Source organism: Centrocercus urophasianus, unplaced genomic scaffold, assembly GCF_019232065.1.
Source record: "Centrocercus urophasianus isolate 14NV4802_14NV808 unplaced genomic scaffold, USGS_Curo_1.0 seq_15, whole genome shotgun sequence".
NCBI classification, from domain to species: Eukaryota; Metazoa; Chordata; class Aves; order Galliformes; family Phasianidae; genus Centrocercus; species Centrocercus urophasianus.
Window position 1 is genome coordinate 34,147,298 of NW_024884697.1, and position 20,770 is coordinate 34,168,067.

Here is a 20,770-nt window from a genome sequence, read left to right on the forward strand (position 1 = left end):
TGATAACAGAAATACTATAGAAGACCAGTAAGCATATTAAGTTGCAATATTTCAACTTTCTAAGTTTCCCATGTATTAGGGATTCTTTAACAACATGAATGTCCTTTGCTGACAAAAGACAAGCAGCTGCTCTGCCCTCTGCCAGGATCTCCAGGATGAAAACAGGCAAAGTAAAGGGAAAAAGAAAAAAAATGATTTGAGATAATTGTTGGAAAGGGGAAGAAACAAATTAACAAAAGGAGTTATAGTACTACAGTTAATCTCAGCTCAAACTTCTGGATCATTGCACATGTGAAAAGGAAACAAGGGAATACCCATAAGATACTAACACATCAAAATCTCACATCTAAGATGTCTGCAAGATGACACCTCCTGTCCACAGTCAGAGGAGACATAGGCAATCATAGAATCCTAGAATCATAGAATGGCCTGGGTTGAAAAGAACCACAGTGATCATCTGTTTTCAACATTTCAAACCCCCTGCTATGTGCAGGGTCACCAATCACCAGACCAGGCTGCCCAGAGCCACATCCAGCCTGGCCTTGAATGCCTCCAGAGATGGGGCATCCACAACCTCCTTGGGCAACCTGTTCCAGTGCATCACCACCTTCTGTGTGAAAAACTTCCTCCCAAAATCAAACAACAGAAATAGTATAAAAAAAAAAAACAGAATAAATTCTGAATGTGCTGGGCACCATCCTACCTTTCCTGGAGCCCCACAGATTTCATTCTGAAAGGAGACGGACTGGCACACGGGGGAGGTTTGAGCTCAGGAACACACTGGCCTTGAGGGTCCACTACCACATTGACAACCTTTGGAGCCTGTTCAGGCTGGACCATGCTGTTGGTAGTCTTATATTCAGATCGAGATGTCTGAAGGTGAAGTGGTGAGAGGTGGATCTCTTGCTTCTTTTCCTTCTCTTGTCTCAGCGACAACTGGATCTTCTCCTTTAATCTATACAGAACCTATTGGAACAGAGAGGAGAACCCAATCCTGATTCACTGGTAAACAAGGTAAGGGAGAAACCACAGATACAATAAGATTGCTAAATGTGGCTTTTATTTCTAGAAAGTAAACCACAACTTATGTTGCATGGCATTTCTCACAGCAGGATAAATATTTTCATTACATAAACCACAGAGCGTACACGTGGGCGGCAGAGATTTTAACAGTTCTTGTTGTGAGCCAGTAATTATTTGTAATACCAGCAGTTGTATTATTACATGGACAAATAACATAGAATGGAAAATAGTCACAAAAATCTGTATGAAGAAGGAAACATGATTAATAAAGTAACTGTAGAAAAATGTATAAGCATTTTAGCAAGAGACAGTGACACAGAATAAAACAAATGCTTATAGTTGAGCAGGGTAATTTTACCAAGCCACTTTTATAAGGGTAGGATGCTGCTGCCCCAAAATACTCCCTGTTTCTCAATATCCTTATGGAAACATTACCTATTCTGTAATAAATCTGAACAGACACATAGTTTATGAAGCTGTTTAGGGATTTGTGACTATTCAGAAACATGTTTCACAATTACCAAGACACTGACATCTCACAGTGTATATGTGCAGCAAAAGCTTTTCAGAAACTTGTACTGATCTTCTTCCATTGAGTTCCGTGCTGATATTCTCACACAGGGGCTTGGCAAGGGCTGACAGATAGCAAGTGCTCAGTTCTGTTATTCCGAAGGAGCCTATGTTGCACTGGTGTAACAGTCCTCATCTCATGAGGGGAACATCAAAAATATGGTCTGAGCTACGGCTGTTCCACTTGCAAAATGCTTCTAAGAGCCATGAAACTTCAGACAATTACCAGTGCATCTTTTGTGACAGTTACACTACCATAAGTATTGTGTGTGAAAATGGGTGAAGGGTGCTCACAGCTCTCTGAAGGTGCCTGCACATACCCATATACTTACTACTCTGCTTGCAAAGCCATAAAAACTGAGTCTTAACCAAAGCAATTTTTCTGCTGCGTTTTTTGATGTCTGTTTCCCTGCTATCACTGCATGGAGATCTATCACTCCAAAGCTTTTCAGTGAAGAGTAGATATATCTGACAAGTTTGTTTTTTCAAGGATTAGCGTTAGAGGTTTAGCTGGGAACTGACCTAATGTCATTAGCAACACACCCATTAAACAAGACTTAGCTGCGTAAACCATCTGTTTGTTCTGAAATGTTCAGAATTAAATGGCACAGATAAACTCTCTTAGCCACAGTTTTGCAGAAAAACAGCCCTGCTATGAAGCAGGGACATAGGTATCAGGGATTTGAAATATTTTAACCCTTCACCCCAGTGATCACTTTGGCCTCATTTATTTCTGAAAACCACAAACACAGATAAGGCAGTCACTGTTATGACAGTGCTAACCATACCTTCTTGTCTCTGATGTGCTTAACCATAGTTTCTTTCCCTGTAGATCCCAAGAAATTATGGGGCTGGGTTCCAAAACTGTACTATTATTAGTTCCTAAACTTTTTAATTACAAGATTCTAGGGGGAAAAAAAAGAAGAAAAGACACTTGCAGAATACTTGCAGAAGTTGAAAAAAAGCTGAAGAACTTCTGTGATCCTCAGTGGTGTGATCCAGTCAGTTTTTGAATGAATTTCAGATAAAAGTAAGAAAAAAATGACAATGGCCAAAAAGGCAGCAGTCAATCAAGTTACCAAGCTCTGAAAAGTAAACTTGGTTGTGTTATTTCAAATCACTTTAATCATATCTGTCAGTATGAGTGGAAATGGAAGGCCCTAACTAGAAGAACTGATGTTGTACTGATACCTCAGAAGACTCATTATGTAGATAATAAAGAAGCATGGAGCAACATGAGGTACCATTTTCCAGGACACGCGCAGGGGGTCAACTTTTCATTTTTCATGTATTAGATCTAGGGATCAAAGTCAACTTCAGTGAGAAATTAACTCTTTTTTTTCTTTGTCCTCTGACTCAGGGTATGCAGAAGAATGATGGGGTGCTGACACCATGATAATCACTCTTCATTTCTGCTCAGTGTTCTACAAAGGAAAGCTGATGTGATAGCTTGACCAGTACCTCCAAGCTACCCATTCAAACTGCCAGTAGAACTCCATTTTTCATCTTCAGAGAGAAATGGGAAATCACAAAGAGAGAAGTAGGTCTCTGGGATGAAGCTCTTGGCAACTGTTATATGGAACAGCAATACAAAAACTCATCTGCCTAGAGATATTTAGGGTACCCAGGATAGAATAGCAAAATCTCACCAAAACCAAGGAAATTAAGATGGTTCACTCTAATTAAAAGTGTTCTCTAACGAGTGCTTATCAACATGCGCATGTGGCTGTGTGCACATCGCTGCATGAGCCAGGCTGATGTGCGTATGAATGCAAGAAGAAAGCCAACCAAAAAAAATCCCCTTCAGCGCTGGGGAAAGGCTGAAATAAAGCATTAGTCATGTTGTATAATGTATTATTACTGCAAGGTATTTGAATACCTTGATTTGAATGCACTGTAAAAGGTTTTATAGATACAGAATAAAAGAATTCAGGCAATCCAGAACTAGTTTATACACAAAAATACTGTTTTTGAGTCAGTTTAGACAGTATTGCGGTATGATCAAACTACGTATCTTTAAACTGGTAAAAAAATGCTGGAGTTGGTGGGTTGATATTAGTTAGATGTAGATATCCTGTACTTTCATTGCTTTCAAAAGGCCTGAACCAGTTTATAAATCCTGAAACTTGTGACCTTATACACAAATGAAAAAATGGATATTGAAATGTTGGTCTTTTTTTTGTTATTCAGTACTCTTTTTGAAGGAACTCCAAAATACAATCACGAAGTTGAAAAATATTCCTAATTTAAGTAACAATCTCCCCAGAGCATCAAATAACCGTTCATAATTTATAAGGCACTGGAGCCAGTAATAAAAATTTAGACTCCCACATTTGTTGACAAGACAAAATTCATATCTTTCAATATTTTAAATGAAAAAATAACCCTGCTTTCTGATTTTTTTTTGAAGTGAAAAGAACCACATCATTTAGAAAACCACTTTATAACAACTAAAGCATTTCATAAATTGAAAATGATACTTCCAGACCATTCAAAACAGCTATATATAGAGTTCATATTAAAAAGAGGAAAGGAAAAACAAACAAACAAAAAGATATGCAGACACACTTGTTTATCAAATCAGGAAAAATTAGTAAGAAAGAGTAATAGCTAACAATTTAATCAACTGCCAAGTATTGCACTGTTTAGTGATAGTTCAGTTATTTCTCTGCGTAAAGCAAAAAAATCGAGTCCTATTTTACACATAGGAGCACTGTAGCTGTTATTCCTACTTACTATTTTGCTGAGTGTGGTTTACAAATGATACACAATGTTCCCAGCAGAAGCAAGCCGGTGTTCCCACTGCTGAGGGGAGCAGGAGCTGAGTGTTGGTCTTCATGTCTAACTAATGTATTCCTTCCTACCCCATACTTTAAAGGATGCTTCCAAGTCACTGGCACACACAGCTAAGCTTTCTGCTTTTGGACCTTTTGCATTTTGCATTCTGTTTCTCCGAAGTAAAAATCTGAAGTAAAAGTACTTACTTCTAGAGTTACCTCGCTATCTTGGAGTGAGATGGCATAGAAATGAAATGACTGGGAAGTAGGAGTTGTGAAAAAGAATAATTTTCTTGAGAGACTGTAAGTTTGAATAAGATTTTGTTATAAATTTGAACATTTAAATCTTCAGACAAAATGTTCTTTCCATCCTAAGGTTATGAGTGGGAAATCTGCCTAGATTAAATTAAACATTAAATGTGTTTGCAAGCAAGAGAACTGAAAAGACTCCAACGTACTATGAATTCATAAATGATGAGAATTTTCACAGGATTCAGTAAACTCATATGTTTATGCACCATGGGAGACATGCAGTGTGTGAAATGTAACACAGGAGAAATGCAGAATGCCATGGGAAGGTGGATGGTAGTCAAGCTTTGTTCCTGGTCTGCATGAGCTTTGCACACCTCACATTCAGCACTGTAACCAGAAACACGGCCACTGAACTCACAGTGAAGTGTCTACGTTGTTCAAGAACACTATCATTACTTTGTGTACTTATCTATCACTTCAGTTTAGAACATGTATATTCAATATAGGAGCATAGACATGCACTTCCTCTCTTTCTAACAAATGATTACCAGTAGCTTATGATCCTGGCTATTTTTTTTTTTTATCCATTAACTGTAACAGTAGGCTAACACAGCTTCAATGATCTGGGACCTTAGTAAGAAGGCTAAGAAGTCATCATTCACATCACTCCAGAGTTACTCTGCAGGCTTAGAGACTGTGATTTACTTCTTCAACTTTCTTCTACATATATTCTGCAGCTGGACTAAAAACATTTCAAGAAATGTATTTCTTCAAACTTTGGCTTCACAGCGTGATGAGAGCTTAGTTTTTAACAGCTCTGAAGAAACATGTCTCATATAAAGAATGTGACCCTATCCTTCACATTGAGAAAAGTATGAAGCAAAGAACAGCAAAAAGAAAAAAAAAGAAAAAAAAGGTAAAAAAGTAAAACTTACCATTAAACAAGTTACTAGAATGACAAAGATGCTGAGAAATATGACAACTGCGTAAAATCCTTCTTTGCTCCAGATTTTGTCTGCTTCCCGCTGGCCTTGCAAAACATTTTTCTTTTTTAAGAAGTAAAAAAGAAAGAGGAAGAGAGAAAAAAAAAAAATTATGCAGTAGCACAGGCAGATGAAATAGCACTCATCAGGCACCAAACCCCATCTCCAGCAGCCACAATTCACGTTCCCAAGCCAATGACACTCTGAGCCTCTTCCCCAGCTCAGCACCCTGCCTGTTTGTGGCCCTGGTGCCACGTCAGATGACCTGAGATCTCCTCTGTGACTGCTACTCCCACACCAGCAAAGCCTTGCTTTGAAGCTTAAGCAAATGAAGCTGGTGCTCTTCCTTGGAAACTACCTGGCTGACCAGGGGAAAGGGCAGCGCTTTGGCGTGGGCTGAGTAACAACTCATGCTGCCCTTTTCTCCCACTGCTTATCTCCTGCCCCACCGCCCACATGCCAGCCTCTGACCTGTTTGCACTTTACACAGTGGCAGAGGTGACTCGCTGCTTGCCCAGGAACCCAGGTGCCCTGCTGCTGCCACCTTTACAACTGACACCTGCATGGATGTTACATGCACAGCAAAACTCCCATTACGCTGAAAGTACTTTCAGAATTCTACTAGCAGTAATTCTGAATGTGCTTCCAGTAATCTTGTTATCTCTGGGTTCCTGCTGATCCTACACTTCTGTGCACACTCAAATTTGCAGAACTCCTGGGAAACTCATAGAGGTTATGAAACAATCATAATTGCAAAAGCATATATTTTTGGCTTTACTGTAGAGTGAGGTGAACTGTTAGAGAATCAGAATTTCACTACATTTCTAAATATATATGGTAGCAGAAACAGGGTACATACACTCCAGCCTAACTGCAACATGTTCTTGCAAGAGAGCATACTTTCTTGTAAATAACTGGAACCTTCTGCTGCTTGGATCCTTGACAGAAGATAAGAAGACATTGCTCTCCTCACCACCGTTCATTTTCTTTCCACTTCTTTAACTGCACATTCAGTACAGTACTGAGGGAAGAACACATATCTTAAGTTCTGTTTCCACTTGGCACGTTCAAGATCTCTGTCTTTTCCCTTCACTGAAATTCATAGAATGGCTTGTGTTGGAAGGGACTTTAAAGATTACCAAGCTCCAATACCCTGCTGTGGGAGAGCTGCCACCCACTGGATTAGGCTGCCCATGGCCCCACTCAACCTGGCCTTGAAATCCGCTAATGGCTTTAATTACAGTTCTTGTTAACGAATGAGCTGCCTTCTCATGCCACCGCTAGCCTTCCTTCCTCCCAGGGACACTGTGCTGGGGCTGAGAGTTGCCCTGTTTCCACACAGGAAAGAATTTGTTCAGGGATGAGTGACTGTTTGCTGGACCTGCACTACTGCAGGGACCCCCCAGGACTTAGGGCAGATTGTTCACTCATTTGGACATCATCATATCAAACAGGCTCCCTGTGTCCACAAGTCACCCAAAGTTGGAGAGCCCTGATGCAACCAAACTCATCTAGTAAGGACTGCTGTGGAGGAGGATAGCATGTCCTAGGGGAGAGGGAAGGCAAACAAATACCAGGCTGAATGCTGCACATTCTCCTTTCAGTGCAGTTTTTGGTCTCCCTGCTCTAAAAACAGGCAAGACAATGCTAATGCAAGATAATTCACAGATCACACTATCACGAGATGCAAGTGCACAGAGAAGTGTCATACAGCATGGTAAATTCACAGAGAATTGCTTGCTAAAAATAAAAATGCATATGTATAACCAGAACTTGGCTGCTTTCAGCATAATAAGTAAGAGTTTTCCTTGAAAGTCACCTCACTGGGGACCAGCATGGAAATCCTTTACCTGCTGAAGTACAGAAATAGACCTGTAAAGGCTAAAAGATTTCAATTAACCAAAATTCATTAGTGTTACTGAACTTTTTAGTGTATTTATATTTTATTTAATGTACTTAACTGAAACTAAATGAATTACCTCTATAATGTCTGTCTACTGGTACATGTATTCAGTATATGCTTTTCCCAGATTTGTCTTTTGAAAAGTAAATCTCAAAGAATATCAACAAATGCTGGGAAAAAAAAAAAAAAAAAAAAAAAAAAAAAAAGAGTGAAACACAAGTATGCTATGGCTTTCACAGGTCCAGCACACCACTTTGAAACAACAAAGCAGTCCCTTCACCCAAGGAAGGAAATCTCTCCCCCTGGTCTAACTGAGCAGTATTCAGGACAGCAGAATCCTTCCTTCAGCTGCTCCCCAGTGACAGAAGAGGCTGTGACCTCCAACAACTGAGTCGTTTCACTTCCATGATAAGAAATTGCTCTCTGAAATGTTAGCACTGCTAAGTCAGAACTTTGCTCTTGGGTCTGAGAGATCTGATAAGAAAGACAGCAGTTGCGACACGCACTGCAAATTGCTAACACCCAGGAAACCAGCTCACAGGACAACCAAATGCTGAGAAAAAAGCAAAAGAGAAGATAGGAAGAAAAGCTCAAGCTGAGCAGCAAAAAGGCACAACTAGTAAAGGTGTGAGGAGTACAAGAGCATGGGGCTGGCCAGGGAGCACCTGTGGCACAGGTCCCAGAACAAGCCTGGCCACAGGGAGGGTGGACACAATGTTCATTATCATGCCCATCATCCTTAGTACCTGACTCCATTCTGTAAGCAGTCTCCTCAGTCAGGTGAGTGATTTAGGCAAAATTAGCCTGGTTCATATAAATAGTTTTAATTCAACATCATTTAAGATGGGAAAAAAATCACATTTTGTATTCTACAGAGTCCCATGCTATTGTCAACCTCACTGAAAAGTACCTGCACAGGTGACTGTTTTGCTCTAAAGTGGAAAAATGTGTGTTTAAAAAAAAATACTTTTTATGGACTTAAAAACCCCTAACATTATATATCTACTCACCCTTCTGGTCTTGCTACAGAAACCTAGCAGGTTATTTTTACAAACAAGTGAAATGGGCAGCCAGCAAGGGAGACACCAACCTGAAGCAAGCACTGTAAAATCAGGAACTGAAAGATCCTGTCAAGATTTCAGGAGCTGCCAAGAAAGTTAATCCTTCTCTGGAAAAAAAGGTGAATGCTTAACTTGTATCATTTAACCTCAACTACTTCCTTAGGCCGAAACACTAATGAAAACATGGCACATCACAGTTCAGACCTCAGAGGAAAGCTTCCATAGAGCTGGGGATCAAATTTAGGATCATAAAGAGTTCACTGAAGTTCATACTGGGTTGCTTTGATTTTTCTGCTATTCTAACTGTGTTAGCAAAAGAATATTTAGGAAAGACTGCCGAAAAATCACTTCCCCACAGAGAAACTATGCAGGAACAGCAGTGACCTAATTGAACTCTTAACATCCCCTATGACAAAGCTTCCTCAAACACTCTAACTATGCTGTGCTAAGCTACTGCCAAGGTCACCTTTCAGTTTCATGATGATTCTCTCCATTCTGGCATCCAGCCCTTACATGTGTGTGTGATGAAGTGTTGTGATTTCATGGAAAAGCTGTCAGCCTGCAGGGCTCTCCTTTGTGTGCCAGTCAGCTCACTGACTTATGGCTTCTGTAACGCTTTAAGTGCACGACTGCTTCCTTTGATTTCTTCTCTAGCAGAAGTTAATATCACACACTTCAAAGGCAAACAATAGAAGCTTATGCAAGGCTGCTGTAATTGTACATTTTGGGATTGCATGATTTTGGAATATACTCTTTCACGGAGATTTCTCCCAGCTAACAGTTTGTTTATCTCAGATAACACAGTAAAACTTACTTTACTGACCATAACTTCAGATATTCCTTTATCCAAAACTACTTCAAAGTCCTCTTCTATTCTACTAATCTCTGAAATTCATTAGTATTTTCTTTTTATTCTCTCACCAGGCATTGGGATTCTCAGAATGTAATGGCATAGACTGCATAGGTGATTGAATTTAGTCCCATCAAGAAGCACCACTTCAACAGCTACTTGTTTTTGGGAAGTCTGTTCACTGCCTTATGACACCACAGATCAGAATACAGTCCTAAATTCCACTTCAGACACAAACTTTTAGACCATAATAAAAGAACAAATGCCACAACTACAATTGGCCATTGGAAAAGAAAGGACATATGAAAAAATCTATTGGCTTGGATCCCTGAAATGGCAATGACTCGACTGTACTAAACGTTCATGTTCCCACAGGTACACTTTTCCATTCTACAGCAGGCAGCAAAGGACTCCAAGTGGTTCCTACAGCAAAAACATACAGGAAATCTGCTCTTCCAACAGCTGCATTAAAAGAAACTATGATATCAATTTTGAGAAAAGTGATGTAATTGAAAATAAATCCATCAGTGATTAATGCATCAGTAGATGTGAATTTGCTAATTACTACCAGAACAAATGGAAACACAGTTCCAGATACCTACATCCACTGAGAATTTTGCTATTCATGGTATCACCATGAGCTGAGACTTTAGGAAAGACCTTTAGTTCTCCACCCCAGTTTTCCTACCACATCTTAGTAAAGTTTCTTCTTTCCACCATCACTGGCTCAGTGCAACTAGGAGTTCTAGTACTAAGCTCGGTTAGAAAGTGACAACCAGGCAAACTCAAGAGAGGTACCTCTGAGATGGGCTGAGTTGCCTGCTGAAGTTATCTTTTCAATTCTGGTTACTGCAGAGAGAGCTAGTAGCCTTTCAAATCTTACGTAGCTAATAATGAAAAAGGCAACTAATATTGGAGAAGAATTCCAGTTTTAACACCTCCAAGCCGCCATCTAGAAAGAGGAGATCATGTTTCCTTTCTGTACAAATCCTTCCTTTCTGCTAATATATACGTAATACTGGTTGGGAAGAATTCAGAAATGTTAATGGAAGATATGATTCATTTACTCACGATTTAGTTTGGGCTGATAGCTGAGTGAAAAATAAATGGTCAGTAGTTGAGCTGAGTAGTTGATAGTTGATTAGTTGCCTTTAAGCTGCTGCTCTCTGTTGAGTCTTACACATGCAAACAGATTATCAAGATTGAAAAGGAATAATAGTGTAAATAACAGCATAAAACTGCAAGATTTTTGCAGGAACAGGGTTTTAGTATAATCTGTATAATCTGCATGCAACTGAAATATCAAAATGATCTTTTGTTTCTCCAGCAGTATTAGAAAGAGAGAAGGAGGTAGAGTCTGCACAATTTTCATTCTAATCATTCTTTTCTATAAGATAATCTCTGGTTTTCTACACTTTCTTTCAGAGATAAATTGCAAATACCTGAGCAGCCCAGACTACTGTCTAACACAGATGGGATTTTGATTTCAGCACTGTTTTTTCCCCAGTATCTTTTCATAACTCGATGACATTTCTCCATTCATCTATTATTCATGTATGTTCTTCTCCCACATCTACCTGAAGTGTTATTTGTAACTTAAGCACTTGGAACTGATAATTGCATTTATCACAACCGTCACTGTCGTATGTTTCAGTAGTAAAGGATATTGTAACCTAAAGTGAGCCTAGTATAGGTTGCAAGTGGGCAATAAAAAGACCTGATTTGACTTTTGGACAACATCACTTGGCTGTGTTTATTTCATTAGAACAGCTAAAACCTGTGAATTGTCGCATTTTCATAGTGGCAGATTGCTATAGGTCATGCAAAATTGTACTGAACTGACACTGGTTTTATGTTGTCTTTTTATACTGAAAACATCTAGATTCTTAAACATGGTTAGAACCCCTAAAATGAGCACAATCATTTCCAATCAGCAGAAAAACAGGTGAATATAACAGCTGAGCACCGGCTCAAGTATAGGTTTAGATTCAGAAAAACACGAGCTCACAGAATCACAGGGTTTGGAAGGGACCTCAAGAGATCATCAAATCTAACTCCCCTGATAAAGCAGGTACCCTACAATAGGTTGCACAGATAGGCATTCAGCCAGGTCTTGAATATCTCCATAGAAGGAGATTCCACAACCGTTCTTGGCAACCTGTTCCAGTGCTCTGTCACCCTTACCATACAGAATTTCTTCTTCATGTTAGTATGGAACTTCCTATTCTCAAGTTTTAGGCCATTACTCCTTGACCTATCACACACAACACCAAGAAGAGCATCCATTTGTCTCCCACCTCCCTTTAGATATTTATAAACACCCTTTCTTTTCCTTTGCCCTTTCTTTTCCCCAGGCTGAATAGCCTTTACTCACAGGGGAGATTTCTGTGGCCCTCCACTGGATTTCTTCTAGGAGATCCCTATCTTTTTTGAATTGGGGAGTCCAGAACTGGATGCAGTAGTCTAAATGTGGCTTCACGAGGGCAGAGTAGAGGGGGAGGATAACCTCCTTTGACCTGCTGGCCCCACTCTTTTTAACGCTCCCCAGGATACCATTGGCCTTCTCGGCCACAAGGGCACGGTGCTGGCTCATAGCCAAGCTGTTGTTCAGCAGGACCCCTAAGTCCTTGTCCAGCGAGCTCCTCTCTAGCAGGTCATTCCCTAACCTGTAATGACACATGCAGTTATTTCTCCCCAGAGGAATACTCTGCAAATATAACTCTTAGTTGTAGAGAGAAACAGTTCATCAGAACTTTTACTTTTTCTGGACCTAGATTCTAATGCTTGAAGAGCCTTAAAAAGCTATTTTAAAGTAACTTAGCAGGGCTAGCTGTGTAATTCCTGTACGGCAGTAATGCCATCTTAACTGATGCATTCTCAGCCTCATTCATGAGAACCTCGGCCTAAGAACTACTGTGGCTCTAAGATCTGCCAAATTTGTAACAAACTACAGGTCAGACACGTGATAACCAACCTCAGGGGAGACCTCCGTTATTCCAAACTGTGATAAACTCTGATGCAAAATGTTGATATTAAGTGAACGCAGAACTTCTTCAGATGGGAGCGCATCAGAAATTCCTGGCTTTCTGTTCAAGGGAGACACAAACAGTTCCACGCAGTTCTTCTTGCCCTAGAAAAATAATAATGATAATAATCATTAGTATAATAAAAATAATAAAAAGGAGAATCATAGGAAGGGTCTGAGACTAGATAATCTCTTCTGCCTACAGATTTTAACTGTATCTCCAGAAATGAAAGCACAGAACAGAAAGACTGCAACTCGCTCTGTGAGGAGAGCACACACATTCCCTGGCTCCTTAAACTCCAGTTGACTGTGCAGGAAAATGCAAATTCTATATGTCATCAGATGTGCTTTGTCTTATTTACTGTTGACAAGGCCTTAGAACCACTGAATAAGAGAGGTCAACAAAACATGGGAAGGAGCCATGGATGGGGACAAGGGCAAAGACTCTGGAAGTATTTTAATTGATGGTTCTGATCCCAACTGAAAGGCAGTCCTGTTTTGGGTGCCGGACCTTAAACAGGAATGCTTAGTATAATGCCATGGCACTGTGTTCTAATTCCATGTCCACATGTGAGCAACACTATAACAAACTACAATGTATTTTTAGTAGACTGCAGTGTAACTCCCTAAGAGAGCACAGTGAAATGAAAGGATGCTTAAAAAGTAAGCTGAGCACACCAGCTTCTCCCTTCCATTAATTCCTGCCCTAATTTTGTTGTTGCAGTTCTGGTAGTGCAAATGGTGCTGTGCTAGAGATGTCAGCGATGATGACTGCAGCAGAGCATCAAAAGAAAAGATTGCCAGAGAGTTCATCTGCTTGGCTGTGATCGTCTGAGACCAGTGTTGATGTCCACAAAGGATGTGTGAACCCAACTTAAGAGCTTACCTCACTTTAGTCATCTAAATCACCTCCAAAGCCAGTACAGACAGACTGGCTTCTCTCGTGAATGACTGAATCCATCCTAAAATAACCAGGCACTCAATGATTCTTTAATCACCCTTCTCCACAGTGCCTTTGGAGGAAACCTACATCAGCAGCTCAAACTCGACTGAGTAAGATGAGATGAATTTTGACGTGCCAGAACTCTGCATGAAAAGATCTAGCTCATGGTAGAAGAATATGAAGCAAGAATAGTGCCTCCTAAGCTGTAATTTTATCACCTGTGAATTTTTACTTTCTGCCTGTGATTTTAAGAGCAAACGTGGCTCTTGTGTTCTTCCTACATCAATAAAAGACAGTAACTCATAGCAGCATTTCACAGATGTTGAGAAGACTAATTAATTAATGTATTCTGAGCTCTGTGCAGGTTCAAAATACTTTTACCTCTTCCCTTAGATCAATCAAGAAGAGAAAGTGAAAAACCAGCAGGAAAATGAACAGCATTTTCCTTCTGCTTGGTTAGATAATTTCCACAGAGCAGAGCAAGAAGGCAACTGAGGGATTGGGTGTGTTGAAACGCCCCTCAAACTGCAACATTCCTTATTTAGTTTTGTTTTTCTCTGAATATCTGTCATTTGAGTTAATACAAGGGACAAAGGAGAATCAGCTCACTTGTCAGGAATGAGTGGCATCCTGGCAAACAGGAAAAGAACTGTGCTACATTCCTGTTCATTTTCTCTGCTGTACGTCTTGTGTGATCCTTTCTCCCAGATACATTGTTTGAAGAAGCTTTATAGCCTTTTCTGATGTATACAGTCCTATCAAGCTATCAAAGCAGGCAATGCTTTCTTGCTGAACCTGTCAGCTTTCTTCCCTAATACTTAACTTGCAGGTAGAATAACTTTTTTTCCCAGTGCAATATAAATTGAATGCTAGCAATACACACATGATGTTGGTTTTTCTTTGTCTGCATCATGGCTTAACTCTTAAAAAAATACAGCAGCATTAAGAATGTATGCTCTTAACCATCCACCAAAAAAACAGACAGGGAAAATTGTCTTTAAAACATCTTCGCTGTTGGAGGGAAATTTCTTCTACAAAAATGATATGTTAGCATTAAGTGAGTATAGGCTACTGTATCTAAGTAGCAAGTAATGAATGTTGATATTGTGAGGGAACATTTAATTTACTAATGGACAGTCTGAAGGTAAACTGTGAGGATGCCTTCAGAAGGCAAAAGCATGTGTATTTTTTGAGCAAGATTCAACCTCTGAGAAACAAAAGTGGCTTTTGGTGGATGTGATGTAGAAATGCGCTGGAATGCAAACTAAGGGTTAAGAAAACTGCTTATGAATGAGACAAAAGAGATTTATCTGACTTCATTTTGTGTAGACTGTTACTGAGAATGGTTTCCTTCCAAAAGGAAATTTAAGTCATTTCGTAATGGAGATCCATTTTTCTGTAGGACACTTCTGGGACAAAAGAAAATCTATCAGAAAAGTAAGTGTTTTCCTGTCTTACTTCATTGAAGTTCTCCATGATGTCAGGATAATAAATAAGAGAATCCTAAATCATTGGGTAAATTTTACTGTACATGGCCTTTTGGTACTCACAATGAGTCTGTTGATATGAACTTGCTGAGGTAACAGTCCCAGTGCTGCAGCCACTCCTTGGCGAAATATCCGAAGCAATGTGATATTCAGCTTGGTTATGTCCATTTGCAGTGTCTGAAAAGCAAAACCAGTTCAAATGAACTCCTTGCTCAACACATTAAGTTCTAAACATACCTGATCTCTTGGATGCTCACTAATTGTTTTTGTTTTTTGTTTTTTGTTTTTTTTCCCTAGAATGAAAATCAATGTAATCTACTTGTGGTGCAATATGAAACAAATCTAAAGGAAAATGTAAGCATCTTAAACACTGCTTCTAGCAAAGTATTGCCTTTTCTCAACAACATTCAGAGTAGATTCCAGACGTTTTCAGCTAAATTCCTCAGCCAAGTCACAGTGCTCAAGGTAACACAATTGCTGCATTGGAAATGAAAGGCATTGAGCAGCAATCCACCACAAAGAATGAGATGTTGGATTTACACAATGAAGATTTGCTTTGAATATTTTTCTTAAGAGTTTCTCCCTGCAGGTAAAGAATCAATCATATCTAGTGAAATTACACACCTTTTATTTTGATTATCAATTTCTGAGATAAAACAAAGCAAACAAACAAAATGAAAGCATTCCACTTGCTTGAATTTCCCAAACTTCATCATCTCAGGCAGAGCAGGCTATAAATCCTTAGCTGAGATGAATCAAGGCAATGAAACATTTTCTGAGTCAGAACTATCATAAAATTTAAATATTTCCTCAGGTTCAAATCCTTCCTGTGAAGTAGATGGAATTTTACCCAGGAAATAATTAAGCTTCAGATCTTTTTCCCAGAAGACCCAGATATCTCTGCATATGACATGTGGTAGCCAACACTCCCATGTGGCACTCTTTGGACCCTTTATTGGTTTCTGTGTCCTGCTTGTGGACAATACACAGTGGAGATGAGAGGAGAGGAAGTATACTGGATAGTCTCAGGTGACCTACAGCATTTCTGGCAGGGTACTGGCTCAGGAACTTGTCAGTTTCTGACTGAGCCAGCTGACTTGAGCTGAAAAATATTTTTTATTTTTAACTTTCTACTTAAAGCCATAGGGCAGTTTACTGCTTTGAGGAGCCAAGCAAGGATTTTTCCTTCCTAACCAGAGTTGAGGAATCAGTTACTCTAATCAGAGAAAATTAAATACCCATAGGTCAGGCACCACATCATGAATGTGGCTATGAACAGAAAGAAATATCAGTTTTCTCAAAAAAATCCACAATGCATTTTGACTGCTGTTATTTGGGTGATTATAAATTATAATGTAAAACTGGAAATAATTTGCTTTTCTCTTCTACTATCAATTTGATCCTTGCATTGGTATTGTTTTTCATTTTATTCTCTTTTATTTCACTTTTTTACACTAAAGGGGTTGTCAGGTCTTGATACATCAGGTAAGATCTGCTCTCAGCATACTCACGTGCTTTAATTTAACTGGAAGAATTATAGCAGTCCTCACTTTCAATGACCCTTCCTACCTTTGCATTTTCAAAACAGTCTCCTTGTTTCCTCCTGAATAAGACATCTTGAGCGGCCACAAAACTACTTGGGCTTTGTCACTGAAACAGAGCAATGTGCTGAGAGTAGAGACAGATCTTCAGCAGGCCTGAGCACTGCTCCTGCTGTGGGGTGCAGTGAAGCTGCGCCCACATAAAAAGCTGACAGCCCAAGAGATTTGGGATAAACGAGAAAGGGAGCTGCTGCTTGAGGCAGGAGGGCTGCTGTGAGAGTCCTTAGACGTCCACCAGGATGGAATAATGAGGGAGAAACCTCTTGTCTGAGTCAATGACCCTGAATTACAGGGGTGATGCTACCTGTTGTTACTGAACAAAACCAGAAAGAGTAAAATCAAATACATTCACTTAAGTATATATAGGTATTAGATCCCATTAACTGAGATGCTGCTACATAGCACATTAAGAGCTCACTGTCAAAGACACAGAAATGAAACATCCAGAAAAATATCCAGCTTCAGACAAAAGATAAGATGTTAAAAAAAGCTGTAAGAAGGTAATACCCGCCTAATAAATTTAACACACTAGGATTACAGTCCATCTTATCCAGGGACAATAAAATGTTGTGAAGTTTCATTATCTTCAGGAGAATCCCATTTCCTTCTACCTGGCCTGAATTTGGTACACCATGTCCTATAACAAATAACCATAAAAGACTGCACGGTTTATATGTCTCTGTATAACTACATACATATTATCCTTAGTGCTTCAGGGAAGACAGAAGAGCATAGCACTCCATTGCTCCAAATTCAGCCTGTTTAGGAAGTTCACCTGGCGATTTTAGGACCCCTTCAAAACACTTCCCAGAACATCTTATTTTCTGAGGTTGGCCACACTGTGACATGGTGGGATGGCTGAAGGTTGCATGGAGAACTAATGTTTGTCCACACACTAAGTATAAGTCATTTGGATGGGCACATGTGAGCACTACCTGGGCAGGCTGCCAGTCAAACATCACAGCTCCACAGCAGCTTGCAGCGTTGGGAAGAAATTTATCCTTAAGCCTCATCTCAAAATGCTCCCTATGCAACAGTAAAGATTGTGAACATTCATAAAAAAATAACAAAATGAAAGCAATAAAAAACCAACATCCAAGAAGTAGTAAACTGGTAAGGAAAAAACTTCACATCTTTTTATTGTAAGAGCCTTGCCTTGCTATATGTTGAAGGAATTCTTAATTGCTGATGCTGCTGTGAAGCTCAGTTTCTTGGCAATGACAGTGAAAAGTAGGTAAGAAGAACACAGACTGCCCTTTTCCAAATTAGGCAGCCCAAGGGAGTGCATCTGTCGCTTTTTAATCAGGAAGAAGCCTAGTAATCCAGAATATGCTACTTTGGGAATGGGATTTCTAACTGAATCTGAGAAAACCAGCTTCTAGAAATGCCAGACGGGACCCTGTGAGCTCCTTCATTACAGCAAGAAGCATATCAGTGCGCTGTGCTCTTATCCTCTTGTTTGTATTGGAGTCTTAATAACAGAGCAGGAATGGACCAGACTGGAGACACAAGTTCAGCATCCTGTGGCCAACTTTGGATGCTAATGGAAAATGACAGGAACAAGGCAGGAATATACTTTTATTTCAGGTTACAAGAAAAAGAGGACAGAAAAGAAAAAAGTTCAAGTCTTACCTATTCCCATCAGTTAAATGTTTCTAAAACATTTTAATAATGTTTTCTTTGAGCACAAATTTAGTGACTAAAATAACTGGAACAAGGTTATTGTGCCATTCCGATGGCATAGCTTGATACCATATTAACCACAGTCCATAAAGATGGGATTAGGGTAGAAAACTGATACTGGATGAATTGCAAAAGCAGCAATGCCTGCACAATATACAAACAGAGCTAACCTTCATGGAGAGAATCATTCCTAGACTGGGAACCTGCCTGACTACCTACAGATTATAACTGCACAAACAGAATCATTAGATATTCTAGTACTGCCTGCAATAACATGTGATATTAACCGCTGTAAAGTAAAAGCATAGCAGTAAATCAAGTATTAGCACAGCTACACAAGGCATGCCTTACTGTGGTACTCCAGTTACTCCTTTTGCTTTGGAGAAGCAAGGGCAGTACATCCCAGTCAGACAGCACCAATCATTTACCCCTGCTCCTCTGCAGTGTTTACCACCTCTTACAGCCCACTCCCCAAGGAGCTCACACTTCTGGGTCTGCTGCCTCTGGTGGCAGGAGTGACTTGCAGAGCCCAAAGGCAGGTACACCAGAGCACTCAGGTCCCCCAGCAATTACAGATCTGAATATTGCAACTGTAGCAACAGTTTCTAGGTGTATCTGATCCAAGAAAAACAGGCAGCTGAAAAGGAAGGAGATTTCTGCTCGTAGTGGAAAAGAGCCCTGGAGGAGAAGATGGGTGGTTGAAGGGGGCCAGGATAAAAATGTTAGGGTTAGGTGGGCTAAGGTCAAGGCTGGGGTTAGAAAGAGAATTTCAGAAAAGACAATACAGCACAGAAAAACCACCAACAACCATCCACAACCAAGATACTACAGGGACTTTTTGATGTCAACAGAAAAAAGACAGATATCATGAAAGGGACCAAAGTGTAACTCAGATTCTAAAATAATATTTTTGTCAACTATTACAAGAAAAGCTCAGAGATGCTTCCCTTTCTTATCTCTTCCTTCTCATCAGCGGTGTTGTTTCTGCAATGAGCTTTTAAAGACACCATTCCTTTACACATATTGGCTACTTCAGTTTAAAATCCTCCTGACCCCTCCACTACAGGAGTTTTCTCAAATCTTCAGCAAATCTGAAAGCATAGGAATAAACAACAGTCAGGAAGGAAGGAACTGCAGACTAATGCTTTCAGAATACTTTTTATGAGGAAAGCTTAAAAACAAACCAGCAAGTTTTTCAACCTAAACCAATCTATGATTTTACATCCTAAGAAATTCTTAAAGAACTGTTGTTTCATGGCAATCATTTGAGTCAAGAGTAGGGAAGAAAAAGCATCCTCTCCAGCAATGACAGTCCTGCTCCAGTGGCTTGTACATGGAGGAGGTGATGAGTGCTGCACAGAGAGGTTGAGGAAGGGCAGGTAATCATGAGGACTTTAAGATAGGGTAATTGTGCCAGGGGGAGGTTCAAGTAGAATATTAGGAAAAAATTCTTCTCAGAGAGGGTGGTGAGGCATTGGAACTCCCAGGCTGCACAGGGCAGTGGTGGAGTCACTGTCCCTGGAGGTGGAGTCCCTGCACAGGGAGATGTGGCACTGAGGGACATGGTTTAGTGGTATGATAGTATGGATTGATGGTCAGACTAGATGATCTTAGAGATCTTTTCCAACCTTAGTAATTCAGTGAAATGCTGTGAACTTCTACACAGGCCAGCATCACATAACTAGAGCAAAGCACAATGCCAACACAAGCCCCAAAGACACCCTGCCTTAAGCCAAACCTGGGGTCAATGTGGCTTTTCCTTCTCTCCCATTTACCACTCTTCCTCTATCACTATTTTCACCAAGAGGAGAAACCTGCTTATGAAATCCGTGTCACATTCTGAGTTATGGCTGTAAGGTAAGATAAAATTGTTGAGAAGCATTTTACCTGCAGTTCGTATAAATTGTCCCAAGAATAAAATCAGTCATTTTTGGTGATTAAAGGACTTTCATGTTTCTTATGTATTAGCAGCTGCCTGCAGTGACCTACTGAAACATTCACACATTATATATTTCTGCTGCAACACAATGCAAATACAAATATTGAGAAATTTAAATACTTTCAAGGTTAAAGAGCAGTTGCTGAAATACTGTGGGGGGGAGTCTTCACTATTCTACAAAAGCACAGTGAAAATCACCTGAAATAGTGGAAGAATTGCAGGCATGTGTTTGAGTTTACAAGAACCAGTGGAGAGCATTGATAAATGCCCTACAAATCTCTCTCTTGCTCTGCCAGGTCTCCATCCTGACCTGTAATGCACTGTTGGGTAAGTCAAGCAGTTTCTGATGAGGAGACAGCAAGGCTGCAGAATATGCTAATATGTGGAAAAAAAAAAATGAAAATCCCAGATTTCAAATGTAGGCTGCAAAAATTTAAGTGTCCTTGTCCAAAAAGCATTTGGGTGATGAGAAAAAGAATTCTAAATTGGTTCCATATAAATGCAAGTAAAAGTGGTAGGAATGGGATACTTAGATTGCTTCAGTCCTGATTACTTCAGGAATTACTGAATTACTTCAGGATGTCTATTTGAATGCTGCCTTTCAAGATGTGACATTGCACAGTTTCACTCACTTTTTTTTTTTTTTTTTTTTTTTTTTTTTTTTTTTTTTTTT

General features: G+C 39.8%; 1 protein-coding gene across 4 annotated transcripts in view; it reads right to left on the reverse strand.

Moving 5' to 3' along the window:
• PTPRR (protein tyrosine phosphatase receptor type R) overlaps nt 1-20,770 on the reverse strand; it is a 105,044-nt gene that overhangs the window by 55,681 nt on the left and 28,593 nt on the right. The window contains exons 2-5 of one of the 4 annotated variants that reach the window (XM_042816407.1): nt 14,938-15,051; nt 12,394-12,549; nt 5,558-5,668; nt 704-966 (exon numbers count right to left, since the gene is read on the reverse strand). In XM_042816407.1, coding sequence (XP_042672341.1) covers nt 704-966; nt 5,558-5,668; nt 12,394-12,549; nt 14,938-15,051 — 644 coding nt within the window. The other 3 variants (XM_042816410.1, XM_042816409.1, XM_042816411.1) reach the window with 3 other exon arrangements.